Source organism: Paroedura picta, chromosome 3, assembly GCF_049243985.1.
Source record: "Paroedura picta isolate Pp20150507F chromosome 3, Ppicta_v3.0, whole genome shotgun sequence".
NCBI classification, from domain to species: domain Eukaryota; kingdom Metazoa; phylum Chordata; class Lepidosauria; order Squamata; family Gekkonidae; genus Paroedura; species Paroedura picta.
In genome coordinates this window covers 64,476,999-64,500,703 of record NC_135371.1, presented here as the reverse complement: position 1 = coordinate 64,500,703, position 23,705 = coordinate 64,476,999, and the positions used below count along the sequence as shown (strand labels likewise).

The following is a 23,705-nucleotide window of genomic DNA, read 5'->3' as shown; positions in this document are numbered from 1 at the left end:
CAAGATTATTTTGTATTCTGATTCTGTTTTCTGGTGTGTTTGCTACCTCTCCCAGTTTAGTGTAGCCTGTAAATTTAATAAGTGCCCCCTCTATTCCTTCATCCAAATAATTTATAAATATGTTTAACAAAGGGCCTAGGACAGATTCCCAAGACACTCCACTCGTTACTCCTCTCCAAGGAGATGACAAAGCATTTACATGCACCCTTTGGTTGCGATCTGTCAACCAGTTCTTGATCCACCTAGCAGTAATAGGATGCATGCTGCAATTTACCAACTGGTCAATCAGAATATCATGTGGAACCTTATCAAAAGCCTTACTGAAATCCAGGTAAACTATGTCCACAGCATTCCCTTGATCTAGCAAGGTAGTAACTTTCTAAAAAAAAAGAGATAAGGCTAGTCTGACATGGCTTGTTCTTGAGAAAGCCATGCTGACAATTAGTAATTACAGCCATCCGCTCTAGCTGCTAAAGGACCAACTGTTTGATGATGTGTTCTAAAATTTTACCATCTATAGATGTCAAGCTGATGGGTCAGTAATTACCTGGATCATCCTTTTTCCCCTTCTTAAAGATGGAGACAACCTTTGTCCAGCTCCAATCTTCTGGCACTTCACCTGTTCTCTTCCTATTGGTTGCATATCTCTCTCCCACTCAGAGCCAATCACCTCGTCTTAAAGTCATTGCGGGGCATAACATGGGTTTTACTATATGGAAAGTTTGGACGACTGAATGAGTTGTCTAGCTTTGAACTTGTAAAAGTATGAATGACTGATAGGAAACTTGAAGAAAACATGGTAGCCCACTACCACATGGTACAGCACCAAAGAAATAGTATAGAAAAACAAAAACTCCCATGGACAAGTAGATGAGATATGTGATTGGATCTCCTGACATCTTTAAATTTCTTCAAAAGCAATTGTGTGTGCCTATCCACTGTGTCACTCCCTTCCCCCTTTCTTTGCCAAGCAAGTTGTGAGTTAAATTTGCAGATGATATGAAACTGGGAGGGTAGCAAGCACACCAGAAGACAGAATCAGGATATAGGATGATCTTGACAGGCAGGAAAACGGGGCTAAAATGAAAAAAATGAATTCTAACAGTGAAAAATGTAAAATTCTACATTTAGGTAGAAAAAATCAAATGCATCACTATAAGATGGGTGAGACTATAAGATGGCATTAATATGTGTGAAAAGGATCTGGAGGTCAGTGGTTAGGAGTGCAGACTTCTAATCTGGCGAGCCAGGTTTGATTCCCCACTCCTCCACATGCAACCAGCTGGGTGACATTGGGCTCGCTAAGCACTGATAAAGCTCTTTCGATTTAGCAGTAATCTCAGGGCTTTCTCAGCTTCACCTACCTCACAGGTTGTCTGTTGTGGGGAGAGGATCAGGAAGGCGATTGTAAGCCACTTTGAGACTCCTTCGGGTTGAGAAAAATGGCATATAAGAACCAACTCTTCTTTCACTAAATTGGAAGTCACAATTAGTGCCAAGTTACAGGACTGAATCTCAATCTCTCACAATCTCCTTCTCCAGACATTTCATGCCATGCTATTATCAATCCTTAAAAGAAAGAAATCCTCATTTCTCAGTGTTCCTTCCGGTGCTTGTAACACAGGTAAACTATCTGGTTGACTTGTTGTCAGGCATGCACTTTTTCAAATAAAGAGAAAAGGCTGGATTGCCCCTTTCAGGATTGCCCCTCATTGAACTTAGCTGGGCTTACTTCTGAGTGAACACACTCCAAAAGCCATCTACCCACAAGGAAGCACTTGCTTCCCAAGTCTGGGATGCAGATTCTGCAAACAAGGTACAATTGCAGCTGAATGGAACTTGCTTTCAAGTGAGAGAGAATCTTTGTGGTTAACTTGAAAAGTTTGGAAGGTTTCTAAGACCAAAAAGGTTAAACAATCTCCCAATTCATATTGATTCAGGAGTAAATCCCACTTATCTTAATGTGGCTTACTCACAATAATCTGTCAAGGAGTGCTGGCCAAGCCCAGCACAAACACAAGCCCCAAATAAATCAGTGGGCCAAATCCAAGGAGGGAAAAAAGAAAAAGAAAAAGAAATGCTATATGTCCCAGATTGCTCTCTGTCTGTTTGTGTATATGTCCCAGATTGCTCTCTGTCTGTTTGTGTATATGTCCCAGATTGCTCTCTGTCTGTTTGTGTATATGTCCCAGATTGCTCTCTGTCTTTATTTCCTCCCTATCCCCCCAAGATATCAAGTTTGGTTTCCAAACAACAGAAATCTTCACTTATCAGTTAGTTTGAAAAAATCCATTGGGTATCTGGTATAAGGGGGAGAGGGTAGAAAAGAACTGAGAAAATAAATGCAGGGCCTTGAGAAGAAGATAAACAGAGGCTTTCTTGTAGCAATACAACAAAGTTTGAGTTCAGTGGCACCTTTAAGACCAATTTTTTAAAATTCAAGTTGTAAGCTTACATGTGCAGAGCATACTACTTCATTCAACCTGTTGGCTCATGATGGCTGACAATAAAATATGATGCAACAGATTAAAAAAACAATACATATAATATATATAAAAGCCTGTGATTCCCAAATCCCACAACAAATCCCACAACAAACCCCCCCACCTCCCCTGATTTGCCATGTATTTAGGGATCATAGTACAAGTAGGAGACACTAGAGGAGGACCAAGATCTTCTGCCCGCCTGGCCTCAACCAAATGCCTGGTAGAAAAGTTCTATCTTACAGGCCCCATGGAACTGGGTTAGTTCTGAAAGGGCCCTTAGCTCTTCTGAGAGCTCATTTCACCAGGCATGTTTGACACCAGGCAGATTTCATGTGGTCCAGGGATCACCAACCTATTTGAAACTGCACAGTGAAGAGCTGGGAGGAGGGGGGAATAGAGAGATAGGTGGTCCCTCAAATACACTAGCCCAGACTGTGAAAAGCCTTGAAGGTTAAAATCAAAACCTTGAACTTGACCTGGTATTCAATGGACAACAAATGCAGCTGCCTTAGCACTGGCTGGATATGGGCTCTCCAAGGTGTTCTAGTGAGAACCCTAGCAACTATATTTTGCACCAGCTGTAGTCTCCAAGTCAAGGCCAAGGGAAGGCCCGTGCAGGGTAAGGTGACCAGATTTTAACATTGGTAAAGCAGGACACCATTGACCGGGGGGGGGGTGTTTCTTGATTTAAAATTTGCTCTATATGGAATAACAAAAAGTTGCATAGAACGCAAAAATAGTACTGTAATATATATTTTTTAATTTCAACATAAGTACAATTTGCCAGGTACCAAAAGTGAGATTCCCAGCCAAGCGCGAGATTTCCAATTGCACTCCGTCCAGGCTGGGCAAATGAGCTTCCTGCTCTAGTTCTTTCCTACTGAACCACAGGAGTGGTGGTTTCCATTTCATTGTGTCTGAAGAGGTCTTCTGTGCACACAAAAGCTTAGACCTTGAATAAAACTTTGTTGGTTTTAAAAGTGCCACTGAACTCAAAACTTTGCTCTTTTGCTTCAGACCAACCCACCTGAATCTATCTTGGCATACTATTCAGCTATTTTCTAGATAGGCCACGAGATGGCACTAGGACCTCATTATCCAAAAGGGATATGGTACAATTTCTTATCCTCCTCCCCAACTGTGAATCCCTTTGAATGTGCTTGGTTTTATAATTCTCTGAACTGGATTTTTTAAAGGCCTATTCATAATTCACCACCATCTCCTTCTTAGTTCCTGTGGTCTTGCAGAGAACCATTTGCTATTCATTCATACCTCACATTTATAACCCTATCAAAGAACTGTACACATGTGGGTGTGTGTGTGTGCTATTTTCTTTTTTCCTCACAAACCTGGCTAAATTAGGTTAAGAGACAATGTCTGGCCAGGGCCTACCCAATGCATTTTATGGCCTCAAAAGAGCCCTACAGACAGTGGTCCTGACAAATGTGGCCATGAAATGCAGAATTACAACAAATAAATAGTAAATGTATTGTACACATACAATGGATATATGAAATTGTTACAAAAATTAAACTAGGGACTATAGAGCCAAGTAGAGTACAGAAAAACCAACGCACTAGTCAGAAATTGAGGTCACAGCAGATAGCCTTATCAAAATGGCAACTCTGTGTTGCATTGCAACACAGAAAGAGATTGGAAATAAAACTAGTATCATGCCTTTATACAGATCTATAGTGTAGCCACATTAGGAATGCTAGGTACAGTTCTTAATCAAATCACATTATTACAACACTGGCATGAGAGCTCAAAAAAAGCAGAGAACAATCAACCGTTACAGCTCCTTCCCCCCAAAGGCAGGTGAAAACATTTGGCAATTGTTAGTTTAGAATGTTTCCTTCCTGTATCTTTCATCTATGAGAGCAGCTTATACAATATAAGTAGCATTAAGAGCTCATAGAGCAATGCTTGTCTGCTCTTATAACTAGTATTCTACTAATTAAATTGACTGACAGGACAAATGGATTGATCCAGGGAATTCACTGCTTCAAGTTTGGTGATGGTTGCTGGTTAAAATTTATTTAAAAGGGAATTTGATAAATTCATGTAAGATAGAGCTATCTATGTCTGTAGGTAGACATGTAACCTTCATGTTCACGAGCAGTGTTATCTCTGAAAGTTACAAACAGGGAAGGATGCAGCTTTCATGCTCTGTAAACTTCTTAAAAAATTACCTCTTTCATTTTATTATATTTATATATCACTCTCCCCTGAGGCTCACAGCTGTTTACATAGAACGTAGAAACGATACAAGGAACTTAGATTTTCTAAATAGAATAGATAACCACAATAAACATTAATCACTGTAACAGAGGTAACTATAGCAGTACAAACAGGTCCCTAACCCTAACCCTCACAGCAACACCATAGAGGTCCCACATTTGGCCTATTCTCCATCAACTATAGTGGTTGCCAGGTGAATTCTGGATCAGGTTCTGGTAATTACCTTTAAGGCTATATGCAGTCAGGGCCCAGTGTACCTGAGGGACCGCCTCCCTGCCTAAGCCCCTCAAAGAGCTCTACACTCCGCCACCACCAACCAGCTAATAATCCCTGGCCCTAAAGAAGCCCGCCTCAACCAGGGCCAGAGCATTCTCTGTCCTGGCTCCACCTGGTGGAATGAGCTCCGGAAAGAGATCAGGACCCTGACAGAGCTAAAACCGTTCTGCAGGGCCTGAAAAAGGGAGCTCTTCCACCAACCAGAGGCAGGTTGAGGCAGAGCGGAACCGACAGCATCTACAGGGCCCCTGCTCCCTCCCTCCCAGAAACCCATTAATGCGTTTTATCTCTGGACCTGTTGCTGTGAGGACCCTGGCCGCTGCACTTTGGACCAGCTGTAGTTTCCAGATCAAGGCTAAGGGCAAGCCTACATAGAGTGAGGTGTAGAAGTACAGTCTGGAGGTGACCTTTCTGGGGCCAGGTAGGGCGCTAGTAGCCTGGCTTGGTGGAGATGGTAAAATGCCAGCTGTGCAACCTTTGTCACCTGGGCTTCTATTGTGAGGGAAGCATCCAGAATCACACTCAAGCTCCTGACAGAGTGAGCCATTGAGAGCTGCACCCCATCCATGGTAGGCAGACGCGCTTACTCACATGGGCCCTTCCCCCCCAGCCACAGCACCTCCATCTTTGAAGGATTGAGATTCAGACGACTCTGCTTGAAATGTCTCATCACTGCTTTCAGGCAGCTGGCTAATGCTTCTGGGGGAGAGTCAGGGCGGCCATCCATCAGGACAAGCTGGGTGTTATCTGTGTATTGATGACAACCCAGCCCAAACCTCCATACCAGTAGTGCAAGAAGGTGCATGAAGATGTTGAATAAGATAGGATAACTGCTCCGTGTGGGACTCCACAAGTAAGCTGTCGGCGGTCTGATGTTCTCTCTCCTATTACAACCCTCTGTCCACGACCCCGAAGGAAGGAGATCAGCCACTGAAGAGCTGTCCCTCGTATGCCGGTGTGGGTGAGGTGGCGAGCTAAGAGGTCATGGTCAACTGTGTCGAACGCTGCTGAGAGGTCTAGTAATAGCAGCAATGGAGGTCGTCCGTCAGGGCGACTAGCACTGTCTCTACCTCACGGCCAGGCTGGAAAGCTGACTGAGATGGGTCTAGGACCAAAGCTTCTTCCAGGAATGCTGTTAATTTATTTGCAACAGGCCTTTCTCCCACCTTCCCAAAAAACGCTAGGTGCAAGACGGGTTGGTAGTTGTCCGGCTCTTGTGGGTCTAAAGGTGTTTTTTTCAGTAGCGGGCATACTACTGCTTCTTTCAGTCCCTCTGGGAATTTTCCCATTGTGAAAGATAGGTTGATTATCTCCCAGGGAGCCCCTTGTATCAGATGTTTTTAGGAGCCACGATGGGCAGGGGTCTAAGTGGGCATGTGGTTGGCCTTGCTGCTGCTAGCATCCTGTCCACTTCTGTCAGTGTGAGCCATCTGAAGTCACTCAGTGTTTTCTCCAGAGATGGCCAAGGGGTGCAGGGAGGTCTCGGCAGAGTGTCGAGATTTTGTCTGTGAAATGACTCACAAATGCTGATATCCAATTGGCTACTGTTTTGCTGCCCTTCTACCAGGGCAGTTAGAGAGCAAACTATCCTAAACAATTGAACCAGGTGTAAGTCTGCAGACGTGATGGTAGCCGAGTAACAGCACAACTGGCAAAACTGTTTTAAAAAAAGAATATATGTACAAGGGTAGAGGGGAAGATGGGTGCCCTCCAAGATCTATGCCCCCCCCTCGGGATCTGGGATTTGGGACCTGAAGTAAACATCATCAGGACCTCCTCTCCACCCGCCAGTAGTAAGAGGGGGGGGGGGAAGTTGAGTTGCTGATCTCCACCATGTTGGTAATGCTGGTAATGTTATTGTTGTCTTTTAATGGTGTTTTAATGGGGATTTTAGGATGCTGTAACCCGCCACGAGCCGTAAGGGAGTGGCGGGAAACAAATATAATAATAACAAATAAATAATAATCATAATAATCATAATAATCATAATAATCATAATAATCATAATAATCATAATAATCATAATAATCATAATAATCATAATGAGAAAGTCCTGAAGGCTGAGTAGGCATAGTAGCAGCCAAAAAAGAAATTCAATCTTTTTTTACCTCCAATAACCAGATGCTACCGGAAGGAAAAAATCCTTGGGTGTGCATTGCAATAATAGTAAAATGTCCACCAATTGAAAGTATGTCCACCAAGTGGAAATCTAGTAATAAAGGCTCATACTGTAGAGGGTAGACTGAAGAGTGCCAGCTTCTCCTACCACCTTGATTTACACACCAATCCTTTCCAGTCTCTGCTTCTTCCAGCTTTCCTTTCTTGGGACATAGAATGATGCTTTCTCCCTCACTAGCGCCCTGCTTCGTTTGGACCTACCTTCTCCCATGCGTCCTTTCCCATGCTGGTATCGCCTAAGGAATCTCATGAATCTCCAATTTTTCTAGTGTTTTTAAAAAAACACCCTCTGTTTTAATCTTCTTGGGTAAAGTACTTTCTCAGTGGTATGAAACTGGTCACAGGATGCAGCAGGCAGTAGCTTGGCAACTGGTGGATTCAACCAAATTGTCAGCTCTTGGCACAGGATGAGGTGATGCACAAAAGGTATAATGGAGATAAAAACAGGTAGGCTGCCATGACTTTGGGAAAGGGTGGAGACACAGTATTGTTATGTCACAAAACCACTAGTGTCCCATCCACAGCCAATCAGAGTGGGGTGGGGAAGAGACAGTGCTAGTTACTTATAACTAGTCCTTAAGCAGAACCATATTTTTATACCCATTGAATCGTAAGAATTTAACTCTGCTTAGGACTCATCACAGATCAAACCTACAACGTTAACTTTCCTCTCCTGAGCTTTCTGACAGAACTCTCAGCCAGGTTGGTGGAACACACAGATAAATATATTCTAAGGTATTTTCGGGTTTGATAGGCAAGTTTATGGGAGAATTCTCCAACAGTCTAGGCTTGCTTAAAAGAAAGCAGAGCATTCGCTTCAACTTTTGAAACTTCATTTTTTCCTCTGATAAAGAAAAGTTAAACAATGCAATTTAGTGTGTCATTTGTCCCATGTTGGTAAGGGTTTCACCCCCTTGACCTCTCAGTGAAGCCTCAAAGACTGCAGGCAAATGCTCAAATACTCAGGTAAACAATATTAATGCTTCCCTCCCTCCTGAACCATGATTTCTCTCAGCTCTGTAAAAAATGGTTATTGCAAAATTTAAGGTTTGAGGCTAAATGGGAGTTGACAGTTTCCCCTTAGGAGAGATGAACCAATACTGAGGAAAACATGTAAGCCTGGGGGGGAAAAGGTAATGAAATTTTATTGGAAGTGAAATATGGGCCTGCCCTTGTCTCAGTAATTTCATTGCAACAGAAAATGCCTCTGGTTGTTGACTTAAGAATCAGCAGCAGATCCTGAATATCACATGCTTGTTTTATCTCAGTTCACCTTTATGCTACAATGCCACCTTATTACCCAATAAAAAAACAAAAGATAGGTGCAAAAGAGAGAAAAAAATGCAGAGGGTTTGTCCCAAAGCGATTCTTGCTCTGAACCACAAGAACCCAGGGAGGTACAGGATCAAAGATATAGGAATATGGCTCCTCACCAAAGCAGCTCTTTCAAATTGAGCTGTAGAAGAGGAACAGGCTTGCCTTTCTTTGGTCTCGACCTGCATGCAGTTTCCTACGGATCAAGCAAAAGGAAAGTATTTTAAGATTCAAAAGAAAGATCTAGAGAATGGGCAAATGTGAAACCCCAACCTATGAAATAATTAGAAATTAGTCTTAGAATATTTGGGGTGGGGCTGAGAGAAGACAATAACATCAGACTTAAGGCAACAGAAGTGTTCTGAAAGCACCAATTCATGTCTCAAACATGGTCCATTCTCTTAAGACATAGAAAGACAAATTCAGGATAGGATAGGCTACCCAGTGACACTGACAGCTCTTGCGGATTTAACTGCAGTGCCCAAGCATCCCACGTTACAAGCTCAGGTTTACAGAAGGCCTTTGAGGGGAAGGGAGCTTTTCATATGGATGTCCTTTTCCTCCTACTGAGCATGCTTAGGAGCATCTGGACATCAACTTGCAAACTCAGATTTAAGCCCATGTTCTGTAACAAAAACAGCTGAATTTGGCTTCTTGGCTTCCTACAGTAATTAATTCATTATCAAGAGTGGCAGAGGGGTAGATGGAGGGTTGATTTAGAATTGCCAATGAAACTGGGGTAAGATCCCATTATTCTGTTTCTAATTCCCTTGTAAAACTAAAATTGGTTAAGGGTCACCTTCCTTCAAGCAGCCGCATTCTTATAATTCCTGCCGCACCTGGATATGGCACAGACTGCACATGTACGACTATCAAGCTCATAGTAAGGATAGATACATCTTACTTATCTATTGGCATTCCTTGTACATAACCCTTGACTGAAAGATATTGATGTGACCATAGGTATGAATGGGTATTCTCAGGATAAGTTAACTGTTTTGTAGGATGAAAGTTTCAGAACTGGCCACCAGTTTCTCCCTGTTTCAAGGAAAGTCTAGGAATGCCACTGGAGTGCCAGGTTATCTCTGATTGTTCAGCTGTGTAGCTAAAATGGCATGAAACACATGTGTATTACAGCAAGCTCCTCAAGGAATTAATGGTAATGTAAACGGCTATTCCCATGTAGTACACGGTAAGAATTGCTTCTAAATGATTAGCAGGGAAAGGTGTCAAAACTACAAGTAAGTTGGTATTTTTATTTCAGGCTAACAGGATGCCACAGACTGTCCAATTGCTGATGGGAACACATTTTGTGATCTTTTAAGTCTTATAAATCTATTTTCCTGTCTGCCCCACCTAAACTTTTGGTAAGGGTTCTCTCAAGAAATATACCAGGTCATTTGATGAAAAACACAGATGCACCATTTGCTACTTCTAGTTGGTGTACAACAGCCAACTCTATTTCACCTTCAAGACCCAATGCAAGCAGATTTAGTGGGACCTGATTATCATTGGGAAGTAGACACATTAACAGACTGAGGTTTCTTCAAGGGGTTGCAAAATAAAATAATGGAATTTGCAGACTCCCAGGGGTTATAGCTATGGGAAGAGGGATTCTAGTTCCTCAGTACAACAGAAATCTTCCTTTGGAGGAAGGCTGCAAACCTTCTGTCACAGATGCTGATGCATATTTCACCATGTGTGCCTGTAAAGCCTCAGCATACAGCAATGCCTCGAAAGGCTTAAGTTTACATCCCTTCAATTTAACAAAAGAGGCAAAAATTATACAATATTTATTCAATGTGAGCAGACATGTTCAACTAGGAACTCTAAACAAAGCTTGCAAGATCTGTGACTAGTTTTTCATTTCATTGTAAAAACAGTGAATCTCTGGTTATAATGGGATGGCTTATAAAATTCCCGCAGGATGTGAAAGACTAAAGTCAGTATTACCTTCTGCCAAAATCTTTTAAGACAAAAAGAAAATATGAACAATGCCACAAACTAGACTTGCTTCAGACAGATAATATTTCTTCCAGGAAAACACACCCTCTCCATTATATGGAACAATCAAGCTGGGAACCTATTTGCTGTAGCTTAAAGCAAAGTCATAGCACTACGGTCCTATCATGGAGGAAAGATACTGAGTGTTATGCCCTAATTGTGAAGCACACCTGTCTATATTCTCTGATGGCAATGAAGCAAATAAGCAGAAAAAAGATACTTCCCTTATACTTTCACAGTGCTGTAACACAGGCAGAACACCAAGGACAAGAATCAATTGAAAAAATGGAACCAAGAGAGTAGGATGTTACGAGGTATAAGGGTATTTGTCTTTCAACAACCAGGTCACTGTTAATCTAAGGAGGGAAAAATATGGAGAGAAAAACTGCTGAATATCTGGAGCACTAGATGAGGTCTTCATGTTTGCTTCAGAAAGGATGGAGCAGGTTTGAGTTTAACCAAAAAACCTCCACAAAAAATAAAGATGTTTTCTCTCTTCACCTTAGGGGCAAGCTACCACTTGTCCTTGATTTATCTCTACATCCTAAAGGCTTCTTCTGCATTTGGGGGATTCCTTGTGACAGAAGTATATAAAGTCACTTGCAAAGAGGTCCACTCACCACTAACATTGGTTGGTGAGACAGGCAAGCTCACCCAGCTCACGTTAAATTTCAGCAGAGAAAACAGCCCAATTTTTTTCCGAGCAGGAAATCAAAGTTCTTGATGCCCTCAGAGGACCATGGCATATCTGATGTCACTGAGAATATCACAGAGTTCTATGTAATCCTCACCACAATTCCTACTTCATTTCACCTTACATGCCCTCCAGTCCATAGGAGACGCCATCCAACTCTGCCATGTGGTAGTGGGTTAGGGAAGCAAAGAGACAGAAAGGGACTGGAGGGCCACAAAATGAACCTCTGCTACAGCTGCTGCCACCACCATGCAAACTTAGCAGGACAACAGATAAAGTGCAGCGCGGGGGGGGGGGAATAGAAGCAGCAAGGATAGGGAAAATTCTTATCCTGCTCAGATTTCATATCCAAGCTAGTTAGGAGTTTTGTCTCATTTTGAAAACAGGCATACTGAGATACTTTCTGAAACACAAACCAGCATCAATATCTCAGATCACTGAGAGGAAGACAGAAATTCATTACTAATTATCAAGTAATCCCTCCAAAACAGCACAAAATGTGCTACAAATCTTGGCTACAGACCAGCTCAAGGAGATATGAAAGGTTTTGGCAGAAGGCATGATCTTGCACATGTATTGTTCGAAAAAGAACTACTCCAGTGTATGTCTGGAGCCACTTGTCAGATCACTCAAAGACTCCGTTTGATAGCTAAAGACAGAATTTCCTCCCCATAATGAAAGTTTGAAGGAATCCATGGAATAGATGCTCCTGTTGCAGGTGTGGTTTAAGGAAAGGATGACTCTAAGCCATCTCTGGGTCTTCAGTGGCGTGCTTTGGAGCTGATACTGCTGTTCAGGTTAAAGGAGCCAAATTCCCATAGTCCATCAGCTAGATAATACAAAATAGTCCTTCAGGATTCCATAGGATTCGGGAACCGAACTTTTTTAGCCTTTTCCCTGTAAACACTAGCAGCAAAGCAAGGCTGCTTTTCCATGCTCAATTTACAGGAAAATGTCACAAAAAACTCAAAGATGGGGGAGTGTAGTAGTTCTCAACATCCTGTGTTCTGTCCATTGTATTGGGGTCACCATGAGGCCTGCCTGCTGTGCTAGTTGATTCCAGGCTTCTGATCATTGTTTTTCTGCTAAAGAAATCCATGGTTACTTAAGGAAGTAGTCCAATTTTGCCTGACTAATGCCAGAAGCAGAAGCCGCTGCTATTGCTGGCTTAGAAACATTCTTTTTCTTGCCCTTCACAGGCAGGGGGCGAATCTCCGCATGGGTACTCTGAAACGAGATAGCTTAAGGAAACTAATGGCTGGATATTTCAGGAAAGCTGAAAGAGAACATTAACTGGAAACACCACCCCCATAACGCATCAAATACACAAATATGCATCTGAGCACTGACAACATTCTCTCCCTTATCCCAATCCTTCCTCTAAGGCCAAAGTGTTCAGCCCCCAGCTGGGGAAAAGAGACAAAACTTTTGTTGTTAATCTAGCCAAACATTCTTCAACCAGCCAGAGGCTCGCTGAGATATGTTAGAGGGCAAGTCCCTTGCCTAGTGTTATTTCTACCTGCCTGCAGCACCCTACAGCAGCGTCACCTCTGTGCAACCTTGCAGCTGCCAGCCCCACACATGGTCATCTTTAAACAGTTGCTGTCAACACTGCTCATTATGGGGAGAATAAGCCCTAAATGGCAATTATTCATTTCTGGCCTGTGCATTGAGGGAGGGGTGGAATCTTTACACATTAACATGGACACAGCTCTGTTGGAAAGAATATTTTCTGTGAAGCAAGTCTTCAATTGAAATTCTGCAGTCATGTTAAATATATATGCCTTTCTACAGAATTTGCTTCCAGTTCTCATAACAGGCTATTTGTTGTAAAAGCTGGGAGCTAGAACCAGCCTATGTCTATTTTTGATCAACTAGGAAATATATTTCCATAATTAAATAAGGGACTTCACAGTGGGAACAAGCTCATAACCTAATAATTCATTAGATAAAGTTGAAAGAATACACTGGTGTTGCAGGACGGTCTCCTCTCCATAACTACAGACCTTTTCAGCATGTTATAACATTTTGAATAAATATTGTTCCTTAGGGATTGTTGCAAACATTCATTTCTGCCCCCAGCTGTCCTTTACTGCCCAAATTCTAGCAATAAAAATCCCTTTATTGAAACTGGAATTTGTTTTAAGCAAATGCTACTTTCTGTCATTTATCCGTGTGAAAATATTGTTCAGCCTAGATTTAGCACCACTAAAAACTGCATTCAGATCAGTCTAGTTTTTTTCAGAATGGACTCTGGGAAAAGGATACAGGCTGTATGAATTTGGTTCTGCCTCCTAGGCCATCATAGCCCATTCTCACCTACAAAGCAAATAAATTCAGTAGCTATAAATGCAAACACGATCATGTCCTTTCTTGTAGAGAAAGTTATTCAGTGTAGAACACAGCACAAATGGTTAAATTGCTGATATGGGCAAACAAACAGTCAAAAGCCTGGTAGCCAGGATGATTTATATTAGCACTATCTTCAAAGCCTGTTCCTAAGAATGGGCCTTGAAAGGGTCCCCCCCCCCGGGCCCCCAGCTAGGCAGCTTAAGGTGGCTTTGGGCTGCAGCTTGCAGCCAGATCATGTGGGGCGGGGGCTGGCCAGCTCGTTGGCAGGCGTGGGACAGAGTTCATTAGCAGGCAGTCAGCAGGCTGGGAGGCCCTCGTTAGCAGGCTCTGCTTAGCAGGTCGGGAGGCCCTCATTAGTAGGTCCAGCCTAGTAGGCCCCCTCCACCACAACCCTTTACCCAGGGCCCTCTCCCTTTACCTGCTGCTGGCTCCAGGCACTGAGGTGCATCTGAGAGCAAATTGGCTAGAGTCCAGGGAAGGAGGGCGGGAGCTGCAGGGGTAGGGCTAAAACTGGCTGCACCCTGATTGGCTCTATTCCAACTTGGACAGCCGGACACGTTCCACCCCCCCCCCCCCAGGCTGCTTCACAAATATATAGAGAAACCATGGATAAGGATGGTCCAAAATCAGGCTTCTAAACTTTAAGCAGTAGAAGCACTGAGCTTCTCAGGTTACCTTCGAAAGTTCTGGCCATACTACCTGTGGGGATAGGGGGTGATCTATTCCTGGCCCTGCCCCCTTCAGCCATGTTGCTGGCTTGGTGCTCTGCCCTTCAACTGAAAAAAACACGCAGCTGCCTCTTCGTATAATGCAATCCATCTTTATTCTTTAGTTCTTCCAAACAGTTGGAATACACCAACTCTTGCCACCGGCTCCACTTCCAATTCACAACCCCCCCCCAGTGCTCTTCCATTTCCCTTTTATCTGTTCCTCACAACCCCACCCCTTGGTATTTAACCTGCGGGTCCCACCCCCTTCTCCAGCATCTTTCCTTTCAGGTTGCCACAACAAGTCGGAGATCCCGCAGGTGAAAAACCAAGGCTTTCTTTCCACGGGCACCGCCTACTCGTTTTCTCTATCTGGCCCTTCCCATGGGAGCTGGGCCTGGGGTGTCCTGCTTTAACCACCCCTCCCCACCTTACTTTCCACGGGCTGCCAGAGGCTGTCCTTCAAAAACGTCCTGCTGAATTCCAACAGACCTGCGTTTCAGGTAAGTGCCTTGCTCCTCTTCCCCATGTCGTCCCTGTGTTCCTGTCTTTTGCCTTATTTCCCACCCCCTCACCTGTATGCAATGGGGTTTTGTGTGGCGGTGCTTCTAAGTCTGGGCAGGGGTGCAGGTTAGGCATGATTCCTCTCCCCTGACCATCTGTGCTGGAGCCATTGTCCTTCTCTGTCTATTTTCCTTTCTTTTCGTTGGCCAGGCTCCAGCTCCGCCCCCACGTCACTGATCTTGCCGGCTCCTGGGAGCTGGACTAGAGTTGCTCCTGGCTTGAAGTCTCTCGGCTCGCCCTCCTGGGCCAGTCCCTTCTCCGCCTTGCCTGCTGTCTCAGCAACCCTGCCCGGACACTACCAAATTCTAATTGAAACCCACCAGCAATATGTCATAGCACTTCACTGAAGCTAAAATACTTGAAAATGGGGAACTCCCTGTACATCACCTTTTCCAGAAGTGAGGAAAAGACAAGAGCCAGCTTGGTGTAGTGGTTAGGAGCCGGGTTTGAATCTGCGCTTCCCCACATACTGTGTGACCTTGGGCTTGCCACAGCACTGAGAAAACTGCTTTTACCGAGCAGTAATATCCGGGCTCTCTCAGCCTCACCCACCTCACAGGGTATCTGTTGTGGGGAGAGGAATAGGAAGGAGATTGTAAGCCACTTTGAGACTCCTTTGGGTAGAGAAAAGTGGCATACAAGAACCAACTCTTCTTCTTCTGTTGCTGTAGCCCCTACAGAGCAGCCAGCTGATAAGTTATACACACCAAACGACAACACCATGAAAATAAACTGAAGCTCTGGTATACAAGAATTGTGCAAACAAAATAACCTGTTCTTCACAATACAGGTGATAGAGTTCCCCAAGGGAAAGATTCACATCTCTTAATCTAATTATATCATGTACACTACAGGAGTGGGTAGGGCTGCTGGTTATGATCAGACCCTTATCTACTTACTATTCCTATGTTCCTCGGTGGCATCAGCTGACTGGTCCCAGGTGGTCTCTTGGACAGAACTGAATTTCTGATGAAAGCAGGAAGGAAGTCTTCTAGATGCTCACCTTCTGCTTCAGCGGAACAGTTCTGAAAAGTTTAAAAGTTAGATCCATATTATTTCTTTTCTAACCATATGACAGAAAAATAGGGCCACCTAAAGACAAGGTAAGAGAGGGCTGCATACTCTGAGGACCCATTAAGTGTACACAAAAACAATTAGTCAATTACAAATTGTAATGGTACAAATGGTAAGCATGCACGGTCAAACCGAGAGAGTCAATGGGATTATAGAGCAGTACCTACGGTGCTATGTCTGTTATCAACAGGATGACTGGTCACGTTGGCTCCCATTGGCTGAATTCGCTTATAACAATGAGACCCATACATCTACCCAGATGACCCCGTTCCAAGCCGTCTATGGATATTGTGCCACCAACCGTTTCCCGGGTAGCCGCTGATCTAGACCAATTGCAAGTGCAACACCAGTTGTTGAGACACATGCTCCAGGAGGCACAAGACCGGTACAAGACCCAAGCAGATGCACACCGAATCACGGGGGCACCTATAGCTGTCGGTGACAAAGTTTGGCTGTCAACCCGGCACATCAAGACCAGTCGACCGTCCTAGATGCTCACTTCATAGGGCCATTTGAAGTGACCGAACAGGTCAACCCTGTGGCATTTCGTCTATGCCTACCCTGCACCTATCGTATGCACCCAGTGTTCCACCGCTCATTACTGCAACCCGCTCTGCCAGATAGCTCCCGGCCGGCCTTGTCAATCCCTCCTGCTCCTATGTTGGTTGAAGGAGCCGAGGAATATGAGGTCCGGCAAATCCTTGACTCCCGGCTGCGTCGGGGCGCCCTTCAGTATTTGGCAAACTGGGAGGGATACGGACCCGAAGAATGCACCTGGGAACCTGCTGACAGTGTACATGCTCCAGCATTGGTCAGGGACTTCCATTGCCACTACCCCGCCAAGCCAGGACCTGCCCCTGCGGAGAGGGGCCCTGGGAGGGGGGATGGGGTCATGGCCCCGTCTCCGGAGGGTGCCTCTGCACCAGCTCCCTCGGAGGAAGAAGTGGAGGAGCTGGAGCAAAGCAGCAGGGTGCTGCTTAGAGATGCAAGTCCTGATAGGGAGCCACAACCAGGTCCCAGCCAGACAAGTACCATCTCCTCTGCACCAGCATTACCTCAGCCTGCAGCAACACCCCTGAATAGCCCAGACTCATCTCCAGAGCGCAGGAGGGAATGCAGGAGGACAACGTTGGCAACACACAGGCAAAGTGCTCGGCTTAGACTAAAGCAACAGGCTAGGTTGGGCTCATTCATCGGAGGAAGGCTGAGTGCCAGGTGCAGCCACTTGGTGTGACAGCTCAGTTTGTTCTTAAGCATAGCAGAAGTGCTTCTTAGTGTGGATGCAACCTTGTGCACATGTCCATCCGTTGCCTTGACTGGTTCCCTGCTCACCAACACTTCGGCGAAGCTCTGTTTGACTGATTCCCGGCTTGACCCTTGCTTCACCCGACTATACTATGCTTTGATTGAATGCTCCACAGATTCCCGGCTTGACCATGGTAAAGATAAATGACAACTCTTTCGGTTCTCCTTTGGACTTCGTCATCTAACAATTCCCGATAAGACCCGGACTGGACTTTTGACTACTCTCTGGTACACGCTCTGAACTTGCTCGACTCGGTAACCGTGCTTGCCCTTGCACTAACCCTGCATGTGCCCGGCTAGGGCAGCACACAAGATAATTATGGGGTTGGAGCAGCTTTCCTATGAGGAAACACTGGAGAGCCTGGGAGTTTTCAGTCTATAAAAAAGATTACTGGAGACATGACAGAGGCTTATAACATTACAAATGGCATGAAGAAATTGGAGTTTTTTCTCCCTCTGCCGTTACACTAGAAATTGAGGGCACCCAATTAAATTCCTGGCAAAGTGGAGCAGAACAGACCAAATGGATACTGCTTCACTCAATAAGCAGTTAAACTGTGGAATTCACTGCCAGAGTGATGGCCAAGAGCATACATAGATTTAAAAAAGGATTACACAGATTCATGGAGAAGGGGCCCATCAATGGGTATCAGCCACTGCGACTGAAGGGAGTCTACATATCCAGCCCTGTAGACCAGAGGCAGGTGAGGGCTTTGGCTGCTGTATGAAATGTAATGCTGGACTATATGGACCATTAGTCTGATCCACCAGGCTCTTATGTTATGATAAAGGTAGGTTGGTTGGTGTGGTAGGGGGAGGAAAAAAGGCACCAGGAAAACAGGAGAGGCAGAGAGATTGGAGAAAGTGGAAGTCATGTGGGAAGGGAGATAAAGGAAAATCAGTAATCCCATAGAATCCTTATGGGTCCCCGGCTTGATTTTACTGAATTAGTATACCTCTGCTGTTGCTTTCAGAACTCTTGATAGATTTGTCACAGAGGCCCTGAAAAACACATACAAAAATGAATGCATCATCCCACCCACTTTTGAAAGTGTAATTTTTCTGTGAAAATTCAGGTATGAATTCAATATACCCTGGATTCTCAATTTTCACTTCTTAACCATGCAAATTTGGTTTTGTTCTGTACTCAGGGAAAACTGCTGCTCCCATCCTGTTTCTGATAGCCAGTGGAGTTGCCAGTTTGAATGACAAGCAAAAGAGGCAGTAGAGAGCTCCAGTGTTGTGTCCCAATAACACTGCTTGTCTATTTTTGAAGCTCTAATTACACTCCATTAATGAGATTAGTAAAGGCTCTCCCTTCATATTTTTGTACTCAGCTGGAACAGAGAAATAGCTTGTCAAAAGCAACATAAATTAGAAATGCTAGTTCAGCACAAGGCCGTAGGTTTAATATGCAACTAATACAACTTAAATGTTACTACCTTGTCCCTAATCAATACCATAAAAGGTACACCCAAAGAAAGAAAATACAAATTTCCATGGGGTGTATACAATAAACCATGAAAATTAACTGTCCAAATTGTTCAAAGCCAATTTTATTATTGCCCAAAGCATTCAAATGGGAAAAATCAAACTATGATCCAGCTGCAGTTCTGCTAGACAGACAGTCCTCCACTAAAATGGCCAGTTTCAATAGACCTTCATCTGTAGCGTGAACCAATAATAAGGACATTAGATTGAGCTCTGAAAAGCAATGAACTTCATAGCGCTCTGTCTCTAATCTGATAATGTGATCCTAAGTGGTACCCCTGTGAATGATTGCCCCTGCTATATACAGTTTTAAACTGGAATCCTACAGGTTGGGAATCATTTTAAAACATTTTTAAACATACTGGCATCTAATAATTTTAGCTAAATGATAATGAGATGGCAACCAAGTTGGGAGAAAGTTCAGCTTTTATGTACACCAGTCTTGGCATGTAGTAGCTTTTTTCACTCTTCTACAGCAATGAAAAAAACGTCTGGAGAAGATGTTCCAGCGGAAAGCAATGATCATAGAACAAGAAGTGGTTGGAAAATTGCTTGCAGCATGTGGGAAAACAGGAATGGTAGTCAGAAAAAGCACACTCCCAGGGCCAACAGAAGCAAAGAATATGACTCACGACTTTTTATCCAGCCTGAGCTTCTTGGCAGGAGCTGGAACTGTCTTATGAGGTTGGTGTTTTGGTGTCTCCACATCAAAGGTGGCATTCAGATTGATGTCATCACTGTGAGCTGGCCGATGGAGTCTTGGGTTGAGCAGATCCATAGGAGCTGGGCTGAAATGTTAAATTACACACAGACTACCACTAATGCATAGCACAAATAATTGGTACACTCTCAGGTGTGTTTATTTCAATGTCCAGATTAATTTGCATGCTCTACAACATTTAATTACATGCTCTACAACATAGCTCTGTATTGTGTCTTCTATTATCTGACAGCACAAAGACATACCTTTACATACCAATCTGTGTATAACTTGTGATGTTCAGTGACTGAGGGTCAGGGAAAATGGCAAATGCAATTGATTTGGTTATAGAGGATGGACTACTAAAACGTGATAAAAATTTTGAAACATTCACATCCCACCATTCAAGGTCATGTCAGTTACACTCAGCTTCTCAAGCCCAGAAGAAAACCATCATTTTGATCCTACACCGATCTGTACCACAGTAGAAAATGCTATTTGAGTCAAGGCTACCTTTGCCAAGACAAACCTTAAAGTTGCAATGAAGGATCCAGATTCACTTCAGTTGCCATGGCAACAAAAGTATTATCATGACTGACAAGGAGACAGAGCTGTCCAGCTACATCTTATTTGCCGAGGGGACTGCGGTGATGGGGATGGGGGAGAGAAGAATACTTCTTTCCTCTTGCTCATTGCAGTCCCTATGTGGCTGTTTGCCCATGTTGGTCCCACGGTTCTTTTCTTAGGTTTGGAAAGGATTGCTGAGAAAGAGGAATGCAGAAAAAACAACATCCATCAGCAACTTTCACTGATGGACCGCTGGATCTAACCCTCTACTTTTTGGGACTGCTCCGAAGCATTTAACCTACTGCTTCCACTGTACAGTACTGTTAATACAGTTTCTCTCTATTGCATCAATTCTTTGTAATGCAAACCTTTCAGAAACAAGCCGACTGAGTGCTTCACTGGTTACTGATGGAACTTTTAAGGTATCTTGCAGGATTTCCATCTTCTTCTTCAGACTCTAAAATAAAATTGAAAACCCCAATGATGGCATATGCTGAAACTCAGAAAAAGAGATTGCTCCCTCTCTCCATAATGAAGCAGATTAGAAAGTAAGCTGGACTCTGAGGTGGGAGAGCAAGGCAGGATAACTAAACACCTACTGCACTTTTAAGAAATGTTCTTACCATGATCTCTTTATCTGCATTTCGCAGATCTGCCTGGGTGCTTTTTAATTCCTCATTTGTTTTTTCTAACTCCAGAACAGTTTTCTGTAACTACAGATCAAATATTCAGTATCAGAAGACACAGTATGGGACACACTTATAACAAAGGTTTTACCCTCAATATTTGTAATGGATATGCTTAATAAAAGGATACTCTTACCTTTTATTAAGAGGTATTTTATTATTACTGTCACCTTTAAGTATTTGAAGGTAGATTTTTAAAAAGTTATTAAAGGCCTCTTAAGTACAGTATTTGCTGGTGTATAAGACTACTTTTCCCCCCTGAAAAACTTGCCTCCAAGTGGGGGGGTCGTCTTATACGCCGGGTGCACTTCAGTTGGGATAGACATAGAATCATAGAATCATATGGGAAGGGGCCATACAGACCATCTAGTCCAACCCCCTGCTCAACGCAGGATCAGCCCAAAGCATCCTAAAGCACCCAAGAAAAGTGTGTATCCAACCTTTGCTTGAAGACTGCCCGTGAGGGGGAGCTCACCACCTCCTTAGGCAGCCTATTCCACTGCTGAACTACTATACCTGCCCATAGTACTGTATTTTGAGTGGAAATGTTGGGGGGGTCATCTTATACGCCCAGTCGTCTTATACGCCGGCAAATACGGTAGTTAGCCTGACCAAGAACAGCTTCTTTGTGAAATATCTGTATTAGCTCCCATTCTCTCAAGCCACCTGCAGAAGGCTTTAAATCAACTCATCAATTTAGATGCCATGGAAGAGCTAATCAAAAGGATAATCCTTAAACTTTTACTCAGGCCTCGAAGATTCCTGCACTCACAGTACAATTTCCTGATACTAATACAGAATAATAAGTTCAACAGAAGAGATACAGATACTCTTTGATTTAGGATAATAAACTGCCCCTGGGCAATTCTCTGTGTATAATAATGTCCCCTTGGCTGTTTTGGTACTTATTATGGAGGAATCCATAAATCGCAAGCCGTGTTACTGCCTTACAGAACCAGATTTCTCAACATACTTTTTGTCACATATCAGTCCCAGGCAACTTCCCACTGGTTGCCCATATAGCTAATATAACTTTGGGCAACAACTCTGCTAAAAAGGATGTATTTAGGTGATGATTCTATATAAAAGTTCTACACAGGTGTTCCAGCAACTTATCTTCACAATAGCCACTCCCTTTACCTTGTGGTTTGCAGAAAACAACTCCCTTTTCAACTTCTCTATTTTCTCATTTGATGCTTTCCGAGACTCCTTTAGGTTCTCGTATTCCCTGGAAAGGACTCAAATTAGTCAACCTGTGAAACAGACTTCCAAGCAAGAAGTTCTTTGCTAGAGCTGGTAATCCAATTTAGAAGATGCTCAATTCACAGCTTAAGTGGTTGCAGAAGTTTCTATTACGCACACAAACATATTCAGAGTGAAAACCGCACCGAAGAAGCCAATACTGATTTGCACAGTGTTAGGAACACAGACACACTATAACGGAGGTGAAAAAAACATGTGTTTCGGGGGGAAGGGGGAAGAAGCAGAGCTTTGCCTTTTGGGGAGCAGTCACCAAAACAGCAGCAGTGATATTTTCATGTCAGAATGTAAAGAGTTTCAATGATGATCAGTCACATGCAATATTGTGCAGCCTTCTTACTGAAGTGATAGGCAATGCTCGCCTTAAAAAAAGGCTTCTGAAAATGTTTTACTGATGTTATAAAACAATACTCAAATTACTGATTGCCATGCAGGTACTTCATGCTGAAGCTCATTAATAAAAGTTGTGATTCCTCATTTGCTGTGAGATAACTGCCTGAACAAACTGTGAAATATACATGATATAAATAGAAAGACCTCTAACAAACACGGTAGGACTGGTGATTACACCACAGTTATTGCCACAGCTGCATGAAGACTCTGCTTTGCACAGGAGAAATATTCAGGGGCCACGCTACCAATCATGACAATCATCCGTCCCCTTGGTTTGCATCAAACAGTCACCTATTAAGTATGCCAGCAAAGCTCTGAAGGCTGTTTCCATAGCAATGAAGGTGTCAGTAGTGCAACAATCATAGACTTGTAGTGCTAAAATCTTCCATCTATGGCACTTTAATTATGTTTCATCATGCGTCAGTAACATAAACAACATGCCTTTTTCTGCCTTTTTCATTGGGGAAGTTCACATACAAACCCCCCTATCACCCCAGTTTTAAATACCTACTTTTTCAGTGAAATACAATAGACTGCAAGTTGCTCCACTGCTGCCTGCCCTGCTCCCATATCACGGATCATCTCCTCCACTTCTGGACGTTGGCCCTGCAGTAACAACTCAATCCTGGAAAGAAGAAAGAAAAATAAATTTAGGGATTTTTTATGGCACAGGGCAGTTGAATTCCACCAAACGCTAGAACAGTTTGATGTACATTGTGTATGAGAGGATAGTAAGGACTTTCCCTTCACTGCATCTGGGCTCAGATACACAGTAGTGTACTCCAGTTGTACAGAACTGGATTGCTCAAGTGGGCATTAAATAAAATCTCTGCAGCAAACAAAGTCAGGTGGGAGGCTGTTTGTAGCAAAGAGTATCAAGTACTCAGGTTTTGGGTTGGGAAGCAGACCTAATGGGCAACTGGAGCCACGATCCTGCCACTAACTGTTCTGTATGAATAGCATATATTTAGCTTGAAGACCAAGCAGAACATCAAAGGTTATGACATAAGGGGGCTCAACCGTATCCTATATATACTTGGATAATTCTCAGTCTATGGCATGCACAGAAACTGAGAAGGGGCTTAGAAGAAAGCATGGAGAGTCCCAAATCTATTTATGATCTTATCCTCCAGCTTCCTTTTTAAATGGTCATTATAAAATTATGGCAACTACTTTAGCATCAAGGTGACATGAAAATATATTAATATTGCTCAGACAAAATTTATTTTAAAGCACACCCATACTGAACGTTATTATGTTAACTAACATGAAATAGCAGCTAAAACAAAATTTGCAAATTTTCTTAGTTAAAAATATGTTTTTGTTAAAAGAACAAGAAAATAATATAAAAGGGACAAAAAGAAAAGGAGGGACTATGTAGCAAATCACCTCACCCCTACCAAAAAGCGTTGG

General features: G+C 43.4%; 1 protein-coding gene across 7 annotated transcripts in view; it reads right to left on the bottom strand.

Annotated features, from left to right (window-relative positions):
• The window catches only part of TRAIP (TRAF interacting protein), a 57,835-nt gene that overhangs the window by 9,740 nt on the left and 24,390 nt on the right, over nucleotides 1-23,705 (bottom strand). For 4 of the 7 annotated variants that reach the window (XM_077326044.1, XM_077326045.1, XM_077326046.1 and 1 more), the window contains exons 8-16: nucleotides 22,804-22,917; nucleotides 21,780-21,867; nucleotides 20,577-20,666; nucleotides 20,322-20,410; nucleotides 19,319-19,474; nucleotides 18,152-18,197; nucleotides 15,716-15,841; nucleotides 13,462-13,512; nucleotides 10,273-12,420 (exon numbers count right to left, since the gene is read on the bottom strand). In XM_077326044.1, coding sequence (XP_077182159.1) covers nucleotides 12,295-12,420; nucleotides 13,462-13,512; nucleotides 15,716-15,841; nucleotides 18,152-18,197; nucleotides 19,319-19,474; nucleotides 20,322-20,410; nucleotides 20,577-20,666; nucleotides 21,780-21,867; nucleotides 22,804-22,917 — 886 coding nt within the window. In that variant the 3' untranslated portion in view covers nucleotides 10,273-12,294. Of the gene's footprint in view, nucleotides 1-7,044; nucleotides 7,578-8,614; nucleotides 8,692-10,272; nucleotides 12,421-13,461; nucleotides 13,513-15,715; nucleotides 15,842-18,151; nucleotides 18,198-19,318; nucleotides 19,475-20,321; nucleotides 20,411-20,576; nucleotides 20,667-21,779; nucleotides 21,868-22,803; nucleotides 22,918-23,705 lie in introns of those variants that run through there. The other 3 variants (XM_077326050.1, XM_077326048.1, XM_077326049.1) reach the window with 3 other exon arrangements.